General features: G+C 50.3%; 9 protein-coding genes across 9 annotated transcripts; 2 read left to right on the top strand and 7 right to left on the bottom strand.

Annotated features, from left to right (window-relative positions):
* Positions 1-665: 665 nt before the first annotated feature.
* BGZ61DRAFT_530002 (uncharacterized protein) lies at positions 666-3,155 on the top strand (the record flags this gene model as incomplete). The annotated part of the gene is made up of 8 exons (XM_046253492.1): positions 666-890; positions 967-990; positions 1,045-1,188; positions 1,267-1,384; positions 1,443-1,763; positions 1,825-1,899; positions 1,960-2,582; positions 2,646-3,155. The coding sequence occupies 8 exons, from the start codon at positions 666-668 to the stop codon at positions 3,153-3,155; spliced, it is 2,040 nt and encodes a 679-aa protein (XP_046107896.1).
* A 317-nt stretch (positions 3,156-3,472) lies between these two features.
* BGZ61DRAFT_346015 (acyl-CoA dehydrogenase/oxidase) lies at positions 3,473-4,836 on the bottom strand (the record flags this gene model as incomplete). Its single annotated transcript, XM_046239841.1, has 2 exons — positions 3,473-4,270; positions 4,336-4,836. The coding sequence occupies 2 exons, from the start codon at positions 4,834-4,836 to the stop codon at positions 3,473-3,475; spliced, it is 1,299 nt and encodes a 432-aa protein (XP_046107897.1).
* Positions 4,837-7,447: 2,611 nt separating this feature from the next.
* Positions 7,448-9,287, bottom strand: BGZ61DRAFT_415766 (FMN-dependent dehydrogenase). The gene is made up of 8 exons (XM_046243361.1): positions 8,929-9,287; positions 8,836-8,869; positions 8,446-8,783; positions 8,219-8,386; positions 8,094-8,168; positions 7,790-8,043; positions 7,656-7,732; positions 7,448-7,601 (listed from the first exon to the last, which is right to left on the bottom strand). Exons 1-8 carry the CDS (start codon positions 9,020-9,022, stop codon positions 7,526-7,528), a joined length of 1,116 nt encoding a protein of 371 aa, XP_046107898.1. The 5' UTR covers positions 9,023-9,287; the 3' UTR covers positions 7,448-7,525.
* Positions 9,288-9,835: 548 nt separating this feature from the next.
* BGZ61DRAFT_530005 (class II aldolase/adducin N-terminal) lies at positions 9,836-10,861 on the bottom strand (the record flags this gene model as incomplete). The annotated part of the gene is made up of 3 exons (XM_046253493.1): positions 9,836-9,919; positions 9,980-10,496; positions 10,554-10,861. 3 exons carry the CDS (start codon positions 10,859-10,861, stop codon positions 9,836-9,838), a joined length of 909 nt encoding a protein of 302 aa, XP_046107899.1.
* Positions 10,862-11,488: 627 nt separating this feature from the next.
* BGZ61DRAFT_475430 (fungal-specific transcription factor domain-containing protein) lies at positions 11,489-13,690 on the top strand (the record flags this gene model as incomplete). The annotated part of the gene is made up of 3 exons (XM_046248695.1): positions 11,489-11,750; positions 11,803-12,704; positions 12,755-13,690. The coding sequence occupies 3 exons, from the start codon at positions 11,489-11,491 to the stop codon at positions 13,688-13,690; spliced, it is 2,100 nt and encodes a 699-aa protein (XP_046107900.1).
* Positions 13,691-13,920: 230 nt separating this feature from the next.
* BGZ61DRAFT_530007 (transmembrane amino acid transporter protein-domain-containing protein) lies at positions 13,921-15,475 on the bottom strand (the record flags this gene model as incomplete). The annotated part of the gene is made up of 4 exons (XM_046253494.1): positions 13,921-14,564; positions 14,620-14,766; positions 14,826-15,259; positions 15,315-15,475. The coding sequence occupies 4 exons, from the start codon at positions 15,473-15,475 to the stop codon at positions 13,921-13,923; spliced, it is 1,386 nt and encodes a 461-aa protein (XP_046107901.1).
* Positions 15,476-16,855: 1,380 nt separating this feature from the next.
* BGZ61DRAFT_346013 (vitamin H transporter) lies at positions 16,856-18,305 on the bottom strand (the record flags this gene model as incomplete). Its single annotated transcript, XM_046239840.1, has 3 exons — positions 16,856-17,766; positions 17,816-18,100; positions 18,149-18,305. 3 exons carry the CDS (start codon positions 18,303-18,305, stop codon positions 16,856-16,858), a joined length of 1,353 nt encoding a protein of 450 aa, XP_046107902.1.
* A 900-nt stretch (positions 18,306-19,205) lies between these two features.
* BGZ61DRAFT_475433 (2,3-dihydroxybenzoic acid decarboxylase) lies at positions 19,206-20,562 on the bottom strand (the record flags this gene model as incomplete). Its single annotated transcript, XM_046248696.1, has 6 exons — positions 19,206-19,486; positions 19,543-19,619; positions 19,670-19,883; positions 19,940-20,275; positions 20,331-20,347; positions 20,426-20,562. 6 exons carry the CDS (start codon positions 20,560-20,562, stop codon positions 19,206-19,208), a joined length of 1,062 nt encoding a protein of 353 aa, XP_046107903.1.
* Positions 20,563-21,834: 1,272 nt separating this feature from the next.
* BGZ61DRAFT_515826 (FAD dependent oxidoreductase) lies at positions 21,835-23,607 on the bottom strand. Its single transcript, XM_046252261.1, has 2 exons — positions 23,103-23,607; positions 21,835-23,035 (listed from the first exon to the last, which is right to left on the bottom strand). Exons 1-2 carry the CDS (start codon positions 23,205-23,207, stop codon positions 21,902-21,904), a joined length of 1,239 nt encoding a protein of 412 aa, XP_046107904.1. The 5' UTR covers positions 23,208-23,607; the 3' UTR covers positions 21,835-21,901.
* Positions 23,608-23,621: the final 14 nt, after the last annotated feature.

Here is a 23,621-nt window from a genome sequence, read left to right on the forward strand (position 1 = left end):
GTTTGCTGACGAGAATTCCGGGGTTGGAGGAGGCGGGCCAGATACTCGTCTTAGATGCAGGGTCTTCGGGTTAGACTCCCTGTTCAGTGACACTATTGCCAGTGCACAACGGGGCGGAATTGCCGTCTGTCCCGAAAAGCCCCATGTTGGCGAGAGGCGGAAGCCCACGTAGTACGGTTTACGCCTATCGGTAAGCATAAGAATCCCTGGCGCTAGGGTCACAACTGGCTAAAGCGGAATTGCTTCGTGACACGGCCCTCGAGACAGGATATTACTTGCTAGGATTCACAGACCTGTGCTACTGCTACGTAGCACTGCGTGGTACGTGCTTCGTCTGTGCGGATTGGACATTCGCTGGGCCCTCAAGGATCCAGGCCCAGGTCTCCCCCACCACGCAGTCCGCAATCTCTCCACTCGAGGCCATGCTCCCGGCTTCACGAGCAAAGGGCTGAAAGGTCTGGGGGTTATTAGTGGCAGAAGCTGCAGCCCTACGCAGCACTAGACTGGAGCGGTCTGTTTATCTGGGGAGCGGAATCCAGGCTAATTCCAGCCATCGAACTATATCACCCCGTTTCGTGCCGCGCCATCTCCATGGCCTGAATTGCCTCTTCAACGGCCATCATACCCACTAATTGTCCCGTATCGAGGCGGGCCATATCGCGGCCATGACCGAGTCCAGTCATGACGGAGAGAGCATGCCCAAGGGCCACGAGCTTCGGTCCGCTCGAACAACGTTTCGGTTCGCCAGCTCCAAGCTCAGGATTATCAAGAATCCGGTCCGGAAGAACGCGCACGGCGAAGAAGGCGAAAATTTGATCGCGGACGACCATCATCACAGCGAACCGAACCAGACTGGCGACCCTGACGATTCTCCGCTGCAATTCACCAAGGTACGCCATCTCTACCATGTGGCCTAATGGGAGAGCCAATTCAGCGCCCGGGATTCGCTAACCACCTGAATGATAGAGAGAGGCAGCATCGACATCCGAGGTAACATGAACTCACTAAACAACATGCCGACCGTGACTGACTTACCCTTCAAAGCTATTCTATGACTTGTGGTTCGTGGCCAACCTCAACGTCTTCGCAACCGTCCACCCCATCATAGACACAGAAAACCTGATATCATTTGTGAATTATTTCCTGCAAGTTCCTCAAGCCTATTTTGCCAACTTTTTGCTCTACTCCGTCTGACACGAATCGATACGTAGACTGCTCTGGATCACATGGTTCATCACGACTGTCTTCGACGCTCGTTTTGGACAGGATGGCGTGCTTGAGCGCATGGCCCGCGCGTGCCATCTCGCTGTTATGATCGGCTTCGCAGTGGCAGGTGTTGCTTTCGATCGAGACGGGCTCGTCCAGACTATTTTCAGAGCAATGTGTAAGTGAGAGCTTTTCTGGGCTCGCAACGAATGGAACGAGTTAATTAACATTGGTAGCACTCTGTTTCATGGCATCGAGGCTTGTTCTCACCGCACAATATGCCATTGTTCTGTTCCACGTACGCAAACACCGTCGGAGCCGAAATTCACTCCTCCTTGCTGTTGCTCTGCACCTTTTCCCCGCAATTGCGTACTTGCTTATCGCTGTTCTCTCGACGATGCTACCCCGCAAGGTCTTGTTCATGGTCTGGTACATTGTGGCCGTTGGAGAAATGGTTGGCGTTATTCTCCATGCCACGTTCTCCAAGACCCTCAGCTTCTCTGGAACTCACTTCAACGAGCGCCTGAATCTCCTTACTTTGATCATCCTCGGAGAAGGTATGTAGTTGCTTTCAGTGAACCCTCTTATTGCATAAAGGCTAATTGTTCAACACAACAGGTGTCATCATTCTTGCGAAAAATGTCACTAAAATTGTCGAGTACACCTACCTTAAAGATGCAACTGCTAGTTGGTGTAAGTGAATTACAGTCCATTTTTAGACACATTCTCCACACTTTACTAACGCTCTGAAAGCGTCTGCGCAATTTGGAATCATTACATGTGCAGCGGGCATTATTTACATCATATTTCAACTCTACTTCGACTGGATGCATCACCACAGTCATATGGGTGCATTGAACCAGGCTTTCTGGACAATAATCCATCTACCCTTCCACGTTGCTCTCGTTTTGCTAGCTGAAGGTAGCAGCCAGTGGGTTTTGTGGTGGCGCGCCATCGAGTCATTCCGCGGCGCAGAAGCAAAGCTCCGCAAGAATGTACTAGAGGCGACAGAAACTAATAGTACGGCCAAGGTAGTCCACGCACTGAACACTACTGCAAACCAGATCTTGTACAAGTACGGTTCTGAAATCGCAGAGGGTGGCGATGATGCTAAGCCGCTCAACCAAACATTGACCAAGATCCTCAACATCCCTGACAGCTTCTGGAGCGAAGCACCTTGGGAGGAGACCGACTCTACTTACCAAACATGGGCCAGTGCATACACAAAGGTATCAAATATCATAATACACGCAATTGGCGATGCCTTTGGCCTCTCTGTTGAGAAAGATAGCAAAACAAAATCGTTGGACGCCAACGAGTTGGACAGAGCAGAGTTGGAAGCAGTGCGATCAACGGCAGACCGACTTGTACTCATCGTAAGTAACTCACATACGATTTCAGAGATAGAGAAGAGCCTGCTGACCAGTGACCTCTTATAGTTCATATATGTGTTCCTCAGCGCTGGAATGGTCCTGATACTGTTGATGGTAATGCATCTCCTTTCAAAGAGAAGGGGATGGTCCATATTCAACATGTTTCGTGTCGCTCTTGTCCTTGCCATCGGACTTGGTCTCAACCTTGTGGCCCTTGTGGGAACCAATGCTGAGTATACGGCCAATTTCCTTTTAACACCTTGGCAGTTGCCGACGATTACGATTTGCTACTTGATCGTCCTCATCCTGACCCATCTCCCTCATCCGCCACGTATCTTCATCAAGCGTCCTGAAACTGAAGTGGTAGAGATGGGGGTAATACCCGAGCAACAATCACCAAACGAGGCGGAGAGCAACGTACCGCAAGGCAACACGCTGAGACGAGGATTGACCAAGATGCATCGAGCAGCAAAGAACATCCGCGTTGAACGAGGACCGTACGATCCTATCGTGGAAGACGATCTTTTCTTTGAGCGGACTGGTCCTGTGAGTTCACAGAATTTGTATAGAGTGTAGGATGTAACACCAAATAGATGAGATGCTTTAAAATCTAGGGGGAGTCTAGCGAATACCACCATATAGAACATTATTAGAGGCTTATGATGGCGTTTAGGTGCATGCCTAACTTGCATTACAAAGCTGGCCTCTGCTAGAAAAACATCTATGTGAAAATACGAGCGGCTCTCGGATGAGTTATTCAGCCACAACTGTGTTTTTTTGACCTTGTGCCGGCAACCTGCTCACCTTGAGTGAGTAGATAGAAGTTGGATTAATTCATTTAAATAACGAAGGCATCGTATTGAGGTCCCATTCATAGTGAATATCAAAAGTATCTAAAGCTTAACAGGGTATGTTGCCGCCCACGGGTAGTAATCCTTCTCTGCCATGAGGTCCTGCAATTGCCGTCGCCGTAAGCCGATATTTCCACCGTCAAATAGCGGATAACACATCGCGTCGTTTAGCAATCTCGGGAAAGAGGTGTCATTTGCATATGACTTCATACCAACTGCCTTCATGGCATCCACGACACAGTCTACTGCGCAATCCGTAACATAGATCTTTGTCTGCAAGGCCAGGTCGAGTTTCACCTTCCAGTCGATGGAGGGGTTGTCTAAGGTGTGCACTGATTTCCACAGCAACAGCCGACTGGTCTCAATCTTGGCCTTGCAGTCGATCAGCTTGTCGGCGACACTCTGATGCTCAATGATGGGTTTCGAGCCCCCGCGTGGGTCAGACACGGCAAATTCGAGTGCCGCATCGAACGCAGCACGCATTGTTCCAAGCGCCATAGCACCGACGAGAGCGGCCGACGTGCCGAAGGCCATCTCCACGATCGGGACACTCTGGCCAGGGGGTGTAAGAAGGTTCTCTCCGGGCACTCGGAACTCGGTGAAGCGAGTGTGTGGACCTGAAGTTGCTATATGTCCTGCCAATTCCGGTTCGCCAAGAACCTGGTACGCGCTTTGGTCATTCGCGGCGATAACCTCGCGAGTTACCAATAAGATGAGAATCAGAGAAGCCGGATCAACCTCAGGATCCTGCGGTTGGCTCGGGTCATCAGAGAGCCTGCATACGACGCAGGCGAGGTCCGCGCCTTTGTCATCCCAGCCTGCACTGTTCGAGGTCCAGAGCTGTAAAGAGAATTAGTTATGGCGGTACTTAAGATCTGAAGGAGGACGCAAAAGAGAATTCGAACCTTTTCTCCGTTGATGATCCAATCATCTCCTTGTTTTCTGGCAGTTGTTTGAAGGCCCAAACCACCCTTCTCCAGCCAATTCGCAGTTCCGGCCGGCTCGGAGTGCATCAGACTGGCCAAGGGCTCGCCTTCCTTCAAGAGGAAGGGTTTCAGATACTTTTCATGAAGACTCGGCGTGCCGGCGAGCATCAATGGCATCAGACCAAGCGCCGTCGCTACGACAGTGATTGAAGCCGCAGACTCGACCGCAAACAGCTCCTCTAGAGTGATGGCCGCATCGACGAGGCTCTCCGAGGTGCCCCCCAGGGCAACAGGAACCTGGGCTTTCACAAGACCCTCGCGCACGGCAGCGCCATAGAGAGGCCGGGTCGCCTGGAATCGAGATTTCTGGTCCGTTGCTTTCCCGTAAACAGCCTTGGCATCTTTCAGCACATTTTGAGCAAAGCTGCGAGCAGCTTGCTGCGTTTCGGCCTGAGATGGACTGAGGGTGAAATCGATCATCTTGATAAGCAAGGTTGGAATTGTAGGGTAAGAAAACAGAAAGAGGGGATGGTATCCAAGTGATATATAGTAGCGTCTTGAAGTTTGGCAATGACTTACTGATGTTCTTGAGGTCTGGCTTTGCCTCGCCTTTTGTAGTCGGTCCTGGGGTATGTTTGCTACGACGTATCGGGCCATGATAACATCTTCCGGGCTCCGAGTGCTTAGCGTCTCACCGGGTCCCCTGTGTACGTAGTCATATGTCACTTTATCTGCGTTGCCTGATATTTTGCAGGTCGATAGCCATTCATCTGAGAAACTCTAGCTTAGTAGACGCCACTAGTGCCATCACTTTACCCGAGCACGAAGCATGATACACTTCACGATATACCAAGTCAGTCAACCCTGACTAGTTACTCCCGGGTTTGGGCGATATCTAGTCCTATATCAACCCTTCACACCTTAAACCCCTTCATCCACGGAGATGCTCAGTTCACTGTGGGGCGTACCCCGCACGCTAGAAGTTTGACAAGAGCGAGTAGGGCTATTCGGATTGTAATGTGATGAAATCCGGATGGCAACTATCCGGACAGTGGACTAAGCACTGTCCGTCACTCACGGTTTGTTAACATATCTCATCTTATAATAGAAATTAGGGTGCAATACAACTTTCTTTTCAGTTTAGATATAGGAATAATTGAACTCTATCTTTTATAATATTTTAGGACACAGATTAAAATTTTAACCCATTATTTCTATTTAAGATCCCCATTTTACTGACAATTAGCTTAACCTAGATATAGTGCGTGGGCCCTCTGATGGCACTGTAAGGAGTTTGAAAAAGGTGGAGACTTTGGAGTCCGGATATCTACACTCCGGATAGCACTATTCGATAAGACTACGCCAATGTGAACACGATACGCGCAATCATTATGGGCAATTGATAGCACTATTTACCATGGGCGTAACCGCAATGGGTATGGTTCATGCTTCAACGCAGGCGGACAGGGTGGCAGCCCTCCAAAACCAACTGACGAATCTTCGTCGAGCCTGGTAGATCTCGCGGGGTCAGAGTATCATTGAGAGGACAGAGGCCGAGTGTCTCGGGATAAGTGGGTAAATATGCTGCCCCCGTGCCCGTTGACTCTTCGCGGACGACCTGGGCAGTACTTAAGGAGACAGGGAGCAATTTGATCAGGTGCCTGCATGAAATCCTACAGTGTTAGGTTCAATCACGTTCACTCACGTTCACTTGTTGAGTCACCCCCAGTACTTCTTTAACCACAAAGGCTCAAGGAGGCAGGAGAATTAGACAACAAATGTAGCAGGGGTACTTGGAGGAGGAGGCCGGCCGGCCCTGGACTCCTGGCCCTCTTGAGAATAACATCGAGGCTGGTGTCAATACTGAAATTCTTCAATTGCTACCCACCCGGAGGTCTGCGATCCCTACCAACGTGGGTATAAATGAAAAGTTCTAAGGAAGAATTAGCATAGTAATTTTCATCGATTAATTAAAACTTACCCTATTCCACCTCATGTCAAATCTATAGCATACCCTCTCGCCTACTAGGCTGGGAAAATGCTGTGATATGGCCAACACTCCACCTGGAGTTTTGATACAGTGGAGGCCAGCAGATAGATTGGAAAGGCCCTAATTAAGGGGTTGAGTCTGTGTAAAAACAAAGACGGACGCTTTTTCCCTTCTCTGATTTATTTAACACCTTTAGCCTCAGTCCGCTTATCATAGTATAGCTGTCACAGCGGCTCTTATCGATATTTCCCTCCTTTCCATCTTAGATATATTAGAAAGCAGTAGATCAACTGATCTCTGCATCTTATGCCCTTAAAACCCGGCTTTTATGTTGTTTTTCCTTATTTTTTATTCTTCTCTAGCTCCTACCCTACGGACGAGTGTGGTCTACACTAAAGAGCTCGTCCACCAACAAAATGCCATAGGGAGTGAAAAGCCCGTAATCTAATATCTAAATCCACCGCTCTTGCGATGTTCTTTCTCCTTATAATGGGCTCGTCTTTTGCCTTCCCTTGCCTCGTCTAAGGCTGACTAACATGGTAAAAGGAGTACCCTTAGTGCAGTCGGGCCCTCTGTTGCTTCAAGGGGAGTGAGCCCCTTATTGTCGAATTCGCGCTTTATACGCTCACTTATCGGTACGCATTCAGGCGGTTACTTCCGCGTGCAGTCAGTATGATCTGGTCCTGTGGCGGAGTCACGACCCGGGCTGGGCTCGCGGTCCCGTCCCCCAGGTATGACGTCGCTGGTCCGGTGTCTCGTCTCCGATCCTGTGTCATCAATCAACCAGTCCGATCGCTGTCCTGCCGGCTGGGATCAGGGAAGGTAAGTAAAACTATCTTTATTCTCATTACATACAGTCGATTGCGATATGTTACTGTCGCGGGTGCTGTTGCCGTCGACGACATACCCCATGAAGGCTTGCTCGGTTCGCAGGGCTTCGCGTGTCGCCCAGTTTGTAGTAGAATTTGAATGGTTTACTAGTCGATATGTTTGGCTTTATGATTTAAGTTTAAGGATGAAAGAAACAAGAACCAAGGCTGGCTATTGATTTGTCAGATGACGACAACTACTTCCAGACAGGAATATATACATCCACCAGGATAAGGTTAACCCCCATCATTCAAGATGTTTCTTTTATGTATTGACCATTCTATACCACTTATCTAAACATATTTTACACTACAACTTAGCAAGAACGCCATTGGGCTGCAAAAGAGAAAGGTGCGCCTTGGTAATATCGGAAACAGTGCGAGTGCTTGGTATTGATTAGCCAATGTCTTCACCTGGATCAGTTCATTCAAGTACTCACCCGGCAAGCGCCATGCACGTAATGAACTCGTCGTACAAAATGTCGAGGGCAAGCTTCACGCCCCTCTCGCCATCATACTGGACAAGGCGATTAGTCTCTGAAGCGACCGCAGCGTCAAACAATCCAAAACTTACAGCCAATCCCCACAGAGAAGGACGTCCAGCAAGACAAAAGTCTGCTCCCAAGGCAAGCGCCTTAAAGATGTCAGTACCTCGACGGATACCACCGTCAACGGCGATGGGAATGCGGCCCTTTGCAACTGGTGCGCAATCGCGCAGGGTGTCGAGGGTCGCGGGAACGGTGTCTAGTTGGCGACCGCCGTGGTTGGAAATGATGATGCCGTCCAGGCCATGCTTGATGGCGAGTTCAACGTCCTCGGTGGTGTAGACTGGAATCTGGTTAGTGGCCGCGCCTGGTAGTGAGTGTGGACATACTGACTTCCTTTGCCCCAAAGCTGCATCTTGGTGTGTTTCCTGAAGAACGAAACCATCTCGCCCCATTCAATCGCGTCGTCTGTTGGCTATTGTGAGAATGTTGTCTGCAGTCGGATACTCTCTACTCACCATATGCCATCATGTCGCCACAATCCTCGAGGTTAGAGACGTCGACTCCGGGAAACAAGTTGGGGTACTCCATTCCCTTGGGAACTCCAAATGAGTTACGGTACTCATTCAACCGTCGCCCCAAGCGGGGTCCATCGAGGGTCAAGAACATTGCTTTGAATCCAGCAGCTAGTCGATATTCAGATTAGTTTTCCAATTCAGGATTTGCAGAGTGGGATGAGACAAACCCTCAGCTCGCTTAACCATGGTGATCATGGCGTCTTTGTTCTTGAGCAGACTGAGCTGCATGCCGTATGGGTTTCCAGTCGACTGGGCTATCACCTCCTCGAGCGCGATGGTGGAGTAGCAGGAGAGTCCCATGGGCACGCCAGCAGCAGCAGCGGCTCGAGAGGTGGCCACCTCTCCGTCGGGGTGGGCCATGGCTTGCATGGCAGTGGGAGAGAAGCCAAAGGGGAACTTGACCTTGACACCGAGGAAGGAAGTGCTGGGGTCGAGGTTGGAGACATTCTTCAACACCCGTGGCCGGATACGATAGCGATCGTATGCCAACTCATTGTCCCGAAGACTGCGTTGAGGTTAGAGACGTGGCAGACGGATGGATGCATGAGGGCTCTCACCTAATCAGATCCATTGCTCCCTCATTGTAATACTCTAGCATGGTCAGTTGCGTTTCATTGGCGGCGGCGCGCAGACATAGGAGAGGGGCTTACCGCGGATGCCCTTGGGCAGCTTAGCGGATCCAAGCCGATTGAGGTCGTCGAGAGAGCAGACCTGAGGGTCATACGTCCGCCCGCGGTTGGCCATTGGTGCTAGACTGGGTTGGGCTGTACTGTAGGGTGGTATCTCAGAAGAAGGAGTGTTTGATAGAGACAGATAGGATAGAGACTACCGAGGACAGGACTCTCCCACGTTGTGAGGCTGTGATTTATGGTTCTCAGCACCCCGGATCGCTATCTATGGAGTAACCGGATTTGGCATCGTGGCCCCATCGCGAGAGGCACCATCTGGCAGCTCCGCGGCTATCCGTTGGGCAGCATGGCCATGAGCGTTTGTCACTGCCGAGTGTGATATCGCCGTAAGCTGCCTCGCGGCGTCGTGGGCTCCGACGCGGGCGCTCCAGCTCGGCTCCGGGGACGCTGATTCTGCAAGGCGGACCCTCCGCTGCAACCTGCCTCCGATGAAGATTCCGCCGAGGGCCCAATGTATCCATCGCGAGTCGGTAGCGCCGGGGGCTTCACCGCTAATGCCTAGTTCGCAGTGCATGAGTCGGCGCGCTGGCACCGGTTTCGGTGACTCGCCGCACTCGCCATCAATTACCTGCGCTGATTCAGGGAGGACGTAGCAGCAGGAGCACTATCTAGCGCTATAAAGAAGAAAAACCCGCCTCCGAAGCATGGTCATGTGCGCGTCGTCTCGGCACCGGGCTTGCTGCTGCGATTGCGGGCGCATCGATTACGCATACTTTTCACACATCGCCGTCGACCGCCTCAACGCCGTGGGATATCGTCGGTACAAGGGAATCATCGTCTCATTTACTATCAATGCAATGCAATATCTAATGCGCTGTTGTGTTTATACATTTGTGTCTTTGCACATCGCGGAGCCCCCATGCTAGGCCTAGTACTCGCCCTGAGTCAACTCGCCCTCGGACTTCCAGATCTCGTACTGGAAATCGGGCTGGAACTCGGTATACAGAGTCTCCTGTCATGCGATCATTAGCAACCAAATCAAATCTTTTTCTTCTACATGGGACCGACTTACTGGATCGGCATTGACCCTGGCCGTGAATTCAGCCTCCTTCTCGCCGATGAACTTCTTCTCGAGACCTGTGGCGTCTACCAGCAGTTGCACCTCGCAGGATCGCTCCATAAGCGTGTAAAGGTATGCGGCTTCATCAACGGTTCCGCCCGTCGTCAAAAGGCCGTGATTCTGTAGAATAGCCACCCGGCCCTTATCTCCCAAGGCCCGGGCAATTTTCTCACTTTCGTCCTGCTCCAACACCACGCCGCCGAATGATTCGTACACAACCTGGGTGCCCCAAAAGTTGCACGTATCCTGGCTGATGATATCGAGGGGCTTACCATACGTCGACCACGCCTTGCCAAACGGAGAATGCGTATGGCAAGCCGCGTTTATATCCGGCCGAGCTCGATGGATGGCGCTGTGAATCATGAAGCCTGCTGCATTTATCGCAGTTTTGTTGCCGCCTATGACCTGACCTTGCTCGTTTACTTGGACCATATCACTGGCCTTGAGCATGCCAAAAGTCTTGCCCAGCCTATTTTATGACTCAAAGTCAACTGACAGGAATCGCAAACGCGCCAGAACCACTCACGGGTTAATCCAAAATGTGTCTGGGTCGACTGGGTCCCGGACGCTGATGTGGCCGCTCGTCCCCTCGGTGAATCCCTTGCGAGCAAAGACGCGAAATGCGCCGGCCATGTGCTCCAGCTGCCACTGCCGCTTCTTATGCAGATCATCGATCTGGGGAATGCCGGGGAACACGTATCCGCCAGTCGCAAGCGCTGCCACGCCTGAAGGGTGCTGCTGTTGGTCTCGGGAGGACGGGGCGGGGATCTCAGCCTTTAGTTGCGGCTCGACCTCGAGCGCGATGGCTTCGTGCGTGGTCGTGGCGGTAGACATATTTTTCTGGAGAAATATTGTGGCTCTTTGGGTCGAAAAGCGGCGGTAATACCGGATCCGATTCTTAGTCGGCGTGCTGTGATGCCTCATCAAGATATAAAATTAAACGCAGTGTCTCCTATTGACGTCGTGATACTGTGGCAAGGAGGAGGCACATACAAGGACACTGAGTCGTTGCACTCGCCCTGGCTGCACACCATCAATTGCGCTTGACTCTTTCAACGGCGCCAAAGCATCTCCACTGGAAGCACCTAGCGAAAGCTGCAGCTGTCTCGCCGTCAACTTCCCCATTCTCTAAGCCGACTCGAGCCATCCCTGTCCACACTAAGGAGCGTGTGGACCCGTGGAGAAGACGATGCTCGCAGCCAATTGACGGCGAGATGATTGAGCAGCGTTATCTTCCCCACGGAGACGGTCCTCAACGTGAGTTCGTACATATCATGGGAGCAGTTGTCCCCTTCGCTAGGAATTTCCCCCGTATCACTGCACGACCGGAAGCGGAAGCGGACAGACTCACCAGGCTTCGTTTCTTCTCCACCAGATCTCTCCACGTTGCTCTGCCTCGCCTCGCTCGCCTTGCTTCGCCTCCCCCTGGACCATCCGGACTCTCCTCCGGCCGCCGGCATCATGTCGCCCCATTCTCGCCCCAGCTACCAGCCCCGGAAACACAGCAAGACGTTTACTGGGTGCTGGACCTGCCGTGGCCGCAAGGTCAAGTGTGACGAGGAGCGGCCTGGATGTCGCCAATGCCGCCAGAAGAACCTCCAATGCCAGGGGTACGGCGTTCGTCTTCACTGGATGCAGCCCGAGATGGGGCCTGTTGGCAGTAATGCTGATCCACTGCCCCAGCTGCCTCGGGCCAAGTCACAGCGAAGTCAGATATCCATCGGTGTGTTGTGTGATCTCTCTGTCCCGTTATAGTCGACTGACGTGTCTTGCAGAGCCAATGAAATCAATCCTGCAATGCAGTGAGATCGACGAGATTCTGACTTCGATTGATTCGCTGGATGCACACCAGGGCGGTTCCTCATCACTCAACGTCGGCTGCTTTGGTGTCTTTGGCGCTGCCAGCTCTCCTCCCGTCTTTACTCCCCAGATCGCCGTGTCAGATGATCGGCCCATGTCCATCGGCTCCTCTGATTCCGAAAACTACTTTGACCAACCTGACATCTCCGATCCATTCAATGTCTCAGATGTCCTTCCGGTTGCCGTCTTCCTTGATGCATTTAGCCCGTCCGAGTTCATGGGCCCCGACTCCCTACCTATCTTTGACTTCTCGACTCCAAGTCTCACGACAGAGGACTTTACCACGTCCCTTTATGATTCGACAGACTTGGTTCAGCACAAGCCCAAGGATAGTCCTCGTCTTGAAGTCCTTAGCCCGCGTTTCAGCAATGATGCCTGGCACACGTTCTCCCAACCTATTCCACGGTGTCCGACCGAGTCTCCTCTCACCAAGCAAGAGCAGTTTCTCATGTCCCATTACGTGAACCGGGTAGTGCGGCTTTTTTGCGTAATTGACAACGCCAAGAGCCCATGGAAAACTATACACCTCCCACGAGCCCTTCAGAGTGTTGGAGAACTCTCCATAGTTGGATCGACTTCACGAATCCAAGGCGCTCTCCGAAACGCACTGCTGTCAATAAGCGCCTTCTACTTGTCCAACGACAACAAATCCCGAGCTCGCAGCGATGACGCTCTCAAGTGGGCGAACGAAGCGACATGGTTCCGAGGCAAGGCCATCAAGCTTCTCAAAGATGCTGTTGAGAATGACTTCTACTCTGTGCCGAAGCCAAAATACAAGGAATTCCTAGCGACAATGCTTTCCATGATCTCAATCAATGTACTATTCCCCACCGACCACTAGTTAACATAGGCTAACGATTCCTCCAGGTGATGTCGGGCGATTTAGACACATGTGGTGTTCATCTCGATGGTGCATGGCGCTTGATGACACACGCTAGAAACTGGAAATCAAAATACTCGACAAAGGCTCGAGCCCTTCATCGAATATACTTCTACCTGCGGACTATATATGAGAGCACGGCTCTAGGTGGTGATCAAGCCGAACGACCATGCCTAGAAAACAGTTCCCCGGAGTCTCCACCAGCCCAAATAGCCACCAAAGATACAGTCGCTCTCCCTCCAGCTGATGACGGATGCCCTACGATCCATGCCATTATACCCGATTCCATGGCTCGCATGGCCACCTACGAAAGCATTTACGGTGTCCCTCAAAAGCTATTGGTCTTGTTAACGAGGGCTGTTCATCTCATCGGGCAGGTGAATGAGGCCAGAAACAGGGATAGGACCACCTTGATCCCAGACCATTTGTCAAGTCAATGCGACGAATTGGAGATATGCATCATGGATAGACAAATTGAAGACGAACTCGAGCGCTGGCTACCAGATGGCCAAAGTGTGAACTCGGATATTATCCGACATCAAACGCAAGCGTTTCACAACGCTGTCATAATTTACTTTGCTCAGCACATTCGCCTTCTTGGCCATCGCTATTTACAACCATACATCAAGACCGTTCTCGACAACATCGAAGCGATCGAAAGGATCAAAACAGAGACGCAAACTTTAGCAGCACCGCTTTATTGGCCTGCGTTTATTGCTGCTAGTGAGGCATTTGACCTGGAGCTGCAGGATAGGTTTAAGCGCTGGTATGAGCAGGTTGAATTTTATGGATTTGAGGCTGTTAGAACTGGAATCAGAGTCCTCACGGATGTATGGAAGGAGGGTCCAGGTTCTGCGAATCGGAGGACAAGTTTATGGAGGATAGTCGCCATGCGATCGGGACAAAGTTTGATGTTGACTTAGACGCTTCTGGGACCTTTCAGGTCGCTACCTTGACCTCCTTAGGTGCGTTCAAAAGTCTGATGTCGCCTTCTGAGTAGATACTCGGCTTGCCATGAATCAGCACTGAAAGACTGCCAAATGCTTGCAGGACAAAAACAGTAAAAGAGATACATCTCCAAAGACTCTCGTATCAAATTGGTATCATTAACTCGTGACCCTCCGAATTAAATGTCGTTTCTCTTTCCTCCCGCTTATTCGGCAGCATTGCTCTCGCATGTCCAAGGTTTTGTAGTGCCATTCGTGGCAATAGCCTCGATCGAAGCCCATAGGCCAAGCACACAGATAAGGAAGCCGGTGATGAAAAGCGCCACATTGGCGAGGAATCGACATGTCTGCTTCCAGTCTTTGAACCAGTTTCCATGATGCATCCACAACCAAAAGATTCCAGGCAAGCCATACGAGAACCAACTGGCAAACAGGGCACAAATGAGGCCCAAGAGATTGTTGAAGACCGGGATCGATTCGGCAATGACGAGCGAGATAGCCCAGATGCCAAAAGTGACAGCAATCCACGCAATGCCAGATAGCTTGGTTCTCCTGATCATGTGCTTGGTGTCTCGGAACATGCGAGAGAAGATGTATTTGGCGGCGACGTGTCCGTAAATGACACCAGCGATCACGATTGTCGGAATAGCAATGCCCCAAATTGCCTTGCGCATCGTGGCGGAACCGGCTGCGGACAGGGCAGGCGATGGAACGTCTGGACCAACGAAGACATAGATGACGATGGCGGCTAGAAGATACAGCGCTGTGTCGCAAATCTGGAGAAGCGCCAACCTTGGGCCAATCCTCGGGCTTCTTGAACTCGGAGATGACGCTGAAGAAGCAAGAATGGCTCGCTGGGTGGAGGTCAGTTACTGGTTGACTAGCTGTGGTCCACAGCTACTTACAGAACGAGATAGCAATGTTGGTGACTGCCATGAAGGCACCGGTAAATCCGAGCTCTCGTGCAATTTGGAAACTTCCAGAACCGATGGGGCGCTCAACGGCGACGTCTCCCAGAGTTATCAACACCGCCAGCGTAATAGACATGCACGCTATCATCCGAGTTAGCTTGTCATTTCGCACCAAACAGAACGTGTCGGAAACCACTCACAAGCCATTGACATGTAGCTGGTATACTTCAACGTTCTTGGGAGGTTCAGAGCCCAGAAAACACCCAGTCCCACAATCGCCCAAACAAGAGTACATGTCGAGCTGCTGGTCAGAGTGTTCATGCAGATTGTGAATGTCAACAAGTGGCTTCCCATGACGAAAATCTGGAAGGTGACTTGCGCCCAGCCGAAGACTTCTTGGAACACACGTCCCATGCCAATGGGCTCTCCGATGACTTGAACAGCGTCACCAAAGTTCTGCACGAATGGGTATGCTTGTCGGAATTCAGCCAAAACGAGACCAGAGTACGTCGACAGGAAGCCCAAGATCAGAATCAAGACGATTCCAGGCACGAGCCCCACCGTAGCGAGGACGGACGGCAGAGACAGGATACCAAGGGAGACGGTTTCGGCGATCAAGACGATGCCACCTTGCCTAGGAAGCTTGTCAGTATCTAGTAATGAGCATGTCCCCTTGTGGGGAGCCATACCACCAGGTCAATGTCTTGTAGTCAATCAGGTCACCTTCCTCTCCCTCCAAAACCCCATTATCATCAGCGACCGTACGAGCGGCTGCCTCTGGTGCTTCAACGCTGATATTATTCTCCTGTTTCGAGGCGTCCGGCGCACTCGCAATAGCAGAGCGCCCCATGGTAGTCGAATGCCAGCGTTTCTAGCACTCCCAGGTAGATGATGAAATGAGCGTCAATAGATCTTGTAATTGGACAGACAAATGGGGAAAGACGTAATGGATTCTCAGCTCGACAGAAAGGTATGAAGGAGGAAAAGGTAGACCTTGATTGAAGACGAAGAAAGAGGACTTGGGCTTCTAGAAACGGGGGCCCATGTACTCCACAGCCACAATTTAATCTTGCAGAGCGACACCGGGACAGAGTTTATGGCACGATGCTTCGTGACACATTAGAGCTTGATTTGACCCGCAAGGGCAGCGGTCGGGCCATCGGGGTAGCCCCAAGGGTGAAGCTATCGTCGAATAAAGAGCTCCCAAGCTCCTCCCAGGCGGAGCGGCATCGGGAACAATCCCAGGATCTTTTAGCTCAAGTCACCCCATCGCTCGAACGACAGGGACTCATTCGGTCCTTATCGTAGCAAGGAGAATAATCCCTTGGAGTTGGTCTGGTTTTATTTGCGCATCCTCAATATTTGGTAATATTTACGTTATGGTCCCACCGGCATGTGAATGTCGCTAGGATTAGAAGTGTAGATTTCTCCACAAGGATCCACCGATTTGGGGCTCTGATTATCATCAGTGCCTGGAACGACGTTCTGGAATCTCCCCAGCTGATTTCTAGCTTCTATTCCGCTGTACAAACTTTCACGACTGGTGCGGCCAGCAACCTTAATGGTTCAACCCACTGGCAATACGCGCTTGAGTACCGCAACGACTCTCCTCATCACGCAGTTACGGCCGAACATGCAAACGTGGTCGGTTGAAGCACGAATCCGGTCACGCATTTAGAAGCCATGTGCGGGGATTGGACACCAACAAGGGAGGAACCATAAAAGGGATGACCGAAGTGGTGTAAAGGATGAATTGTAAGGTTTTGATGATCCGAACAAATTTAGAACCTTAGGAGGAACCTCAAGACAAGGTAACTAACTAGTTGTGGTGGAAGATAAAGTTTGCGCAAAAATGGTTAACATTCTGCTCCTCTCGCATATAATCATCAGACTTGGCTCAAAGACACGCTTAATTTCGTCTTCATTGCACCTCCGTTTCCTGTCCACCACTTTGCTCTAGGCGGCTCCGCAATAGCAAGACTGGCGAGCTGTGCATTGACTACATCAAAACCCCTAGGGCTTCAACACCATGCTCTTGGGTATTCTTAACATCGTCTAAGAGTTTGTAGAGATCTAGTTGGATGAACTTCCAACCGGCTTGATGTCAGATGATGCCTTTTTGCCGTCCTCTACAAGGGAAGGACTCGATGCTGCATCATCAACCTCTTGGGCCTCTGCAAGTCTCCTGAACAAGAAAGTCAGTATCAACCTTAAATAGAGGCTTGAGTACTTACGCTTTTCGCTTCAAGTGATAATTGAGGACATGGCAGGATATAATGAGTAGTGCTGCACTCGTCAGGCAGAATGGATATCCCTTCGGATAACGCGGCGCTTCTACCGTCGGAAACGTCAAGAGGGGAGTCCAAGCTGTTGTAGATTGTGAAATTGCGTTAATTATGACCAGAGTGAATGCACGCTCGGCAGGTGAATACTTGAGCAGGCTATTCACCCAGCCATGAAGGACACTGGACATTGCCGGAGATGCGTAAGACGTGGAGAATGCAAACCACAGAGCCGACTCCGGCACATTCCATACCGTCTTGATGATAAGACCAAGAATATTCCAGGAATGGGCGACGGTAATAGCCCATGCTGGCCCTGTGACCAAATCGGAGAGAAAGCAGACAAAAAGGGTGTAGAAGATGCCCAGAGCGGGGGCAATGGTTCCGAGTTCGTTGACCTTTGCCTGCGAGTACCGGCCGAGACTCTTGATCCAGAGCAAGAAGCTGCCTGTGCTAGAGTGTGTCCCTGCATTCCAGAATAGAATGTCCACTGCCACAATTGTCCAGAATTGGGGGTTGAAAGCGATCTTCTTTATCGTTTTCAGCTCGAACTTGCCATGCATTACATGACCTGCGCGCTCGAGTCGACGTTTGGATATTTCTAGATCTTTTTCGCTCAAAACTCTTCGGTTTGGTTGTTCGTATGTTCCTGGTATAGTGAAGTATCCCAGGATGCCAATTGGAATTGTAATAATGGCACAGATGATGTACATCCAGCGCCATCCTTCCAGGCCATGGACGCCGTCCAGTCGTTGAGATGCACCGGCTTGGATGAGACCAGCAGTGAGCGTGCCGAGTGATAAACCGACATAAAAGATTCCTCCACGACGGCCAATTTCATGGCCTCTATACCATGATCCTTAACCAATAATTAGTCGGTCACGCATAGAGGTGGAGGAGGATCGTACCGAAAACATAGTGCATGGCAGGGAAGAATGCAGCTTCGAACCAACCGACGAAGAATCGATAGGCAGCCATCTCTCCAAAGGACTGGGCACGAAATTGGAGGAGGGTGAAAACACCCCACATAACATCCATGAATGGAATGATCCAATACATAGGAAGGTATGTGAATAGAAACAAGAATGGAAGCTGGCCAAGTACAGCGCCGACGATGTACATCGTTTGAAGCCTCACTAATTCGTTCCCATGGAAGCCCAAGTCTTCTTTCATGCCTGCAACGTAGGCATTATCTACTGCGGTTAACTGCTAGCCCTTCACAAGATTGGTATATTACTCACTGAGGTTGGACTGGTCGATGTATTTGACCCAGTACGCAAGAACCGCATAGGGTACAACCAGAAGATCCAGCTTCCAGATAAATTTGCGTTCTTCTGGGGTGTCATCGTCAGAATACCACTGGATCTTGTACCACTTGGAACGAGGAATGCTCGACATGGTGACAGTATCAGATGCGTTGAGACGGAAGCTCAACGTCGATGCCTTTTGATCAATAACCAAGATGAAAGCCCATTGAAGGATATCAAAAAAACTATGCTCTGGTTCGCAGCAAACTTAATATCTAGTCGGCCGTTTTGCCAAGACAATTGTCCCTGACTCAGTTGCCATTCCGCCATCCAGCGCTGGATCTCGCCAGCATTTATCGCACAGCTATTGCCTATGATAGGTCAGTGTCAAGGTGAGTTCATGTAATTGACGCACACCGCGTCGCAAAGTGGATGCCATATATGGAGTGAATATTGATACCATCCACTGACTTGTTAGGATGTTTGCGGATAATATACCTACCATAGGTAAGTGGCAAGGTTCATGTCCGAATTTAAGCTTGAATTGGAAAATAATTTACAGATCGGGGGCGTTCCGATGCGCTAACAATAGGAACAATCAATGGCGTGCTCTTACACCATTACCATGGGGTATGATGCAACGCATGTGGGATGACAAGGTGGTATTATGCACGACGATTAGAATATGCCAAACGTATTTGACAATTGATTTAAAAGTCTCCATACTACCTAGTCAATAAATATACACACTTTGCCAAAGGCCTACATTTATTGTTTTATTTTCTGAAATAATCTCAACGACTTTACGAAGAGGCACGCGAACGTACAAGCTCACACCAGAAAACATATCCCCGTCCACTTTAACGTGGACAGCCGACTAAAGGAGCTTAGAGATGTGTGACGGAGATTGGTCAAGAGGAATGGTCATTTCCTTTTGCCATGGCGGCATTGCGACAGGATACCTGTATCCTTCTAGCAATAGCACTCTTTCATCATATTCACCCATACAGCGGTGGAATTGAATAGATGATACAGTCTATTCTAAGATAATTTAGTTATTTAGTTTTAAGAGCTTGATAGCGTTACGGCGGGTTAAGTCCAATTTGCTTTCCTTGCTATAAGGCAAAGTCTTGATCCATTTAGCTCCCTGCTGAGGCATCACAAATGGATAATCAACTGAATACAAAATTCTATCAGCGCCCAGGATGTTTCGGTGGAAGTCAAGGAGGTCGGTCCAGAAGTTTCCAGTCGTCGTTTCGTAAATGTTGGTACGCCAATAAGATGAGAATTTCTTCTTCATTGGCATTCCTTCAGGAACCTTACGAGCCAACACTAAAGATGTGGCAGTGAGCAAGCTAGGAATAGACACCTCAAATTTGAGGACTTACTTTCGTCAATGCGCCAGAAGTCGCTAGGGATACGCTCGCCCAGATGACCAACAACTACCTTAAGTCTTGGGAAACGGCTGGGCATTTAATAAGCAATATGTAGTCTAAAATTGGCTGAAGAACATACTCGAAAACACCGTTGGTGCATAGTCCAACAATGTGAGTCGACAGGCTCACCGCAAACTGATGAGGAGCTCCCAAGACCCACGTGGCATGGGCATAGTCAAGCTTTTTCACCAGAGGTGTCGGTGCCCGGGGATGAAGATAGATTGGAACATCGAGCTCAACAGCCATTGCCCAGAATGGGTCGTATGCCTGGCTATCGTAGTAAAGAAGTGTTTCTGTAGTTCATACGTTAGCACTCTGTAGGCAGAAATAAGAGAGCGTATATTCTCACGATTGTCATAGTCGACTTGTTGGAAGTCATTCAGCAGAGCTCCATGAAACCCGAGTTCCTGAACGCAGCGGCGCAGCTCCTCTGCGGCTTGAGTAGCGTTGTGCATGGACAGAGCTGCAAATGCTCCAAACCTCTCAGTGTTGTTGGCGATCAGTGCAGCAAAATCATTGTTGGCTTGCGTAGCCAGGCTCTCAGCCAAAGCGGCATTGCCGATTTCCTGAATTCCGGGAGAAGTTAAAGAGAGCACCATGTAATCAACGCCCGCCTCGTCCATGTAACGGATGCGCTGGTTGTGAACGTCGGCCAGGTTTGCGATGAGATCATCATACGTCTGGCCTAGAGGAAGGTTAGTGAAAGATACTTCTCTATATAAGGACGATTTTGAATTGACCTAAAATTGGTGCAGCACTGAGATTAAGAGTAGTTAATATTCAAATGTTCAGAGGCGCTCGCCTTTTGCGTCGGGAGATTTTCTCGGTGACTTACATTGTTTTAGAGAATTCTGGATAGTCTAGACTGAGAGCTTCCTCAAAGATTACAGAACCCTGCCCAGTGTTGTTCCACCGTTTAGCCTCAGTTGAAGTAAGAAGAAAAAGTGTGAAAGCAACACTGATCAGCGCCATTTTATTCCAAGCTCAGTGTCGAATGCAAGGCTGGACGATATCGTAATGAACTCACAAAGTCAAACCGGCGATGGGTGACTATGAAAGCTAAATCAAGCAGGCCAGGCCATCTCAAAAACATCTCCCAATTTATATAGCCGGTCGCGCCAGTTCTCCTGGTCCATCCGCCCCCCAACTTCACGGACTAAGTAACGGCGTATCGATCGTCCGTCCATTCATTTAGTCTGTGGGGGAATCACAGTTTGGGGGCGGGGTCAGTTCATGACTTGCCTAGACCTCCATAAATTCTTAATGTCATTGATACTATAGCATGGGGTTAAAGTTTGGCTATGATTGTTCCGGCCTAGCTTGCGGCCGGGATTGGTACCGGCTGAGGGCACAGTCCTCTGGTGTATCGGTATCCTGGGCTTACACATAGAGAAGTGACATTGACGCAAAGCCCCTCTCGATAAAAGAGGGGGCTGGAAGCATCCTGGGGCATCAGACTTCTGACCAAACTTGATTGAACATCAATCCTTGGATTGAATGTATTGTCATGGATTCAAAACATCTCTTAGCGGGCAGGAGCAGCTTGAGGGATATGACATTTATACACCTAGATATCCACAATACACTCCCTCGAGCGCGTGAGCTTTGTCAAACCCGCGAAGAACATTACCACACCTGACAAGTCCAACTAACTCAACGACAAACGCCCTCGTGCGCTTCTGTACCAGCCTGTTGCGACCCGTGTCCCTGTAGACTACCCCAGGATAAACCCAAATGTCATAATCCCTCAATTTTGTCTTGTTGTTAGCGCCAAGATGAGACATACCCGAGCAGTAGGAGGCTGCAGAGCGCAGAGGCATAGCCACTTCGGTCCGGAACAGAGCCCACACATACCACTAAGCACTCGGACGATTTGGAAGGGTGTAAGATGTGGACATCGACATGAGGGATACAACAACCAGCAGAATGCATCCGTGTGAATATCACCGGTGTGCCCCGGGATGCGGGAAGTGTCCCGATAATATCTAGTGCCGTTGATGCACTGACTCCTGGATGTGCTAAGCTAGGATTCAATTCTACATCTTGTGCGCGAAGTACAAGAGCAGACCACTATCTAGCACAAAGAGAGGCTGCTGAGTTACGGTGTTGGTTCTCGTCTTTTTCTACTGCTAAACTAGCTGCGTCACAATTTATCTCAAGTGTTAAATCACAAAATAAAAGTTACAGGTCATTATTCATTTTAAGAACCATATAACGCAGCATTGGGTAACAAATGCTTGAATCGTGGATAAAATTGTGTTTTTTTGACCTTGTGCCGGCAACTTGCTCACCTTGAGGGAGCAGACAGAAGTTAGATTAGATTAGAACCATATAACAAAGAGTCCACCTTTTCGCTAATTGCCAAACAACTTGTCAACCCGGGACTCTCAATACCCAAGAGATTCACCCAGCCATTGTATCCTTCCTCTTTGCGGATGATGAAGTCTAGGAACCCCTTTCCATCTACACCTCCTCCCCCCCTGGCTAGCTTTGGTCGTAAACCGGCATAATCAGCTGCCAGGCAACTTTCGTCCACAGCAGGCAGGTACTGCTGGATATCCTTTATCGCCAGCGGCAATTGCTTCGTGTTGGCAATTAGATCATCGGGGCTGTCTACCCACTCGACATCAGGTCCAAATCGAATTCGACCGCCCATATCCAGCGTTAGATGTGTTCCGAGGCCGCCAGCTCCTGGTGCTGGGACGGGATAGATCAGACGAGAGACCTTTGGTGTAGATGAAGAGTACGAGAAATAGTTGCCTTTGGCGTAAAACATCTTCATGTGGCGTGATGGAGGGGTGATCATGTTGTGAATTGAGACTGCGCCGAGACCTGCCGAGTTGATGAGTGTTTCCGCCGTTATCGTGGACATGTCCGATGTCGCCGCATCCTTCACATCAATCTCCCAGCCCTGACTACCAGCATCTCCCAGTGGCCTCACTGCGACGACATGGGAATTGAGGGCCATCATGCCTTCGGACTCTTCGAAACGGCCTTGCAAGGCCAGCATCAAGCTGTGTGAGTCGACAATGCCGGTGGTTGGACTCTCCAGAACGCCAGCGCGCGCCACCACTCCTTCGCCGTCTCTTTCCACCTCATCCTGGCTCACCCATCTCATGGGAACATTGAGCTCCTGGCATGTCGCATAAATCTTCTCCAGCGATTTGTATTGGGCTTCGTTCTGGGCCACAATCCACTTGCCCGTACGACGATACGGGATGTCGGCCTGATCGCATAATTCGTAAAGCAGCTCCTTTCCTCGGATGCAAAGCTTCCCTTTGAGACTGTCGGTGCCATAATAGATGCCTGCATGGATGACTTCGCTGTTGCGCGAGCTTGTTTCCATGCCAATCCCGTAGTTGCGCTCAATAAGAATCGTTGACGTGTTTTCGCGTTGTGCGAGCCTCTGGGCAACAGCCAGACCAACAACACCGCCTCCAATCACCTACGCAAACATCAATATCTTCGTTACTTGGACACGCAAGCGCCGTGAAGAGCGGGCTGCGACTCACGGCATGAGTGAAATCGGCTCGCGCAGCCGCGGTAGAGCTGAAGCAGAGTCTCTGAAGCTTCGTCGAGGACTTAGAGCCCCATTTCGACACGGCTCGCGTAAACATGGTCGTTTATTGGCTTGTATTCGACCGAATCAATGTCCTCCCAATGTTATTAACCTGCAAATGTCGCATAAATAGGTGAGCTTGTCGTCGGCGGACCTGAGGATTTCGCCGACCCGGTCTCGCTAATAGCTCCCTCAATTGACCGGACGCTAGCTTATCTAATCCCACTGCAAGTCGGTTTTGATGGCGAAAAATCCCGGATTAGACTAGCGTGCGGCAGATTCGCTCATGATTTCCAGTTCTAGGAGCCGAGGAGGGATTCATTTGCCCTTCGTTTGACTCGCGTCTTGCTGGTGGGCAATTTGAGCTGGCAATAGGAGCGGGTATCGTGACGCCAGGTGCTATCAAGGGACAGGCAAAATCAAATTAACGAACATAAAGTCGGTTTTGTCGCGAGCTACAGGAGACTCTTGA

The sequence above is a fragment of the Ilyonectria robusta genome (genome assembly GCF_021365365.1).
Source record: "Ilyonectria robusta strain PMI_751 chromosome Unknown BGZ61scaffold_5, whole genome shotgun sequence".
NCBI classification, from domain to species: domain Eukaryota; kingdom Fungi; phylum Ascomycota; class Sordariomycetes; order Hypocreales; family Nectriaceae; genus Ilyonectria; species Ilyonectria robusta.

Bases quoted from the DNA above. Each gene is read 5' to 3' on its own strand.
- BGZ61DRAFT_415766 (XM_046243361.1), bottom strand. From the start codon at position 9,022: ATGGCCAACCGCGGGCGGACGTATGACCCTCAGGTCTGCTCTCTCGAC. The intron at 7,733-7,789 runs GTAAGTTTTGGA...CGCCTTGTCCAG, and splicing joins CTTCTCTGTGGGGATTGGCT to TATGATGGCGAGAGGGGCGT. The intron at 7,602-7,655 runs GTGAGTACTTGA...ATCAATACCAAG, and splicing joins ACGTGCATGGCGCTTGCCGG to CACTCGCACTGTTTCCGATA.
- BGZ61DRAFT_515826 (XM_046252261.1), bottom strand. From the start codon at position 23,207: ATGTTTACGCGAGCCGTGTCGAAATGGGGCTCTAAGTCCTCGACGAAG. The intron at 23,036-23,102 runs GTGAGTCGCAGC...ATGTTTGCGTAG, and splicing joins GAGCCGATTTCACTCATGCC to GTGATTGGAGGCGGTGTTGT.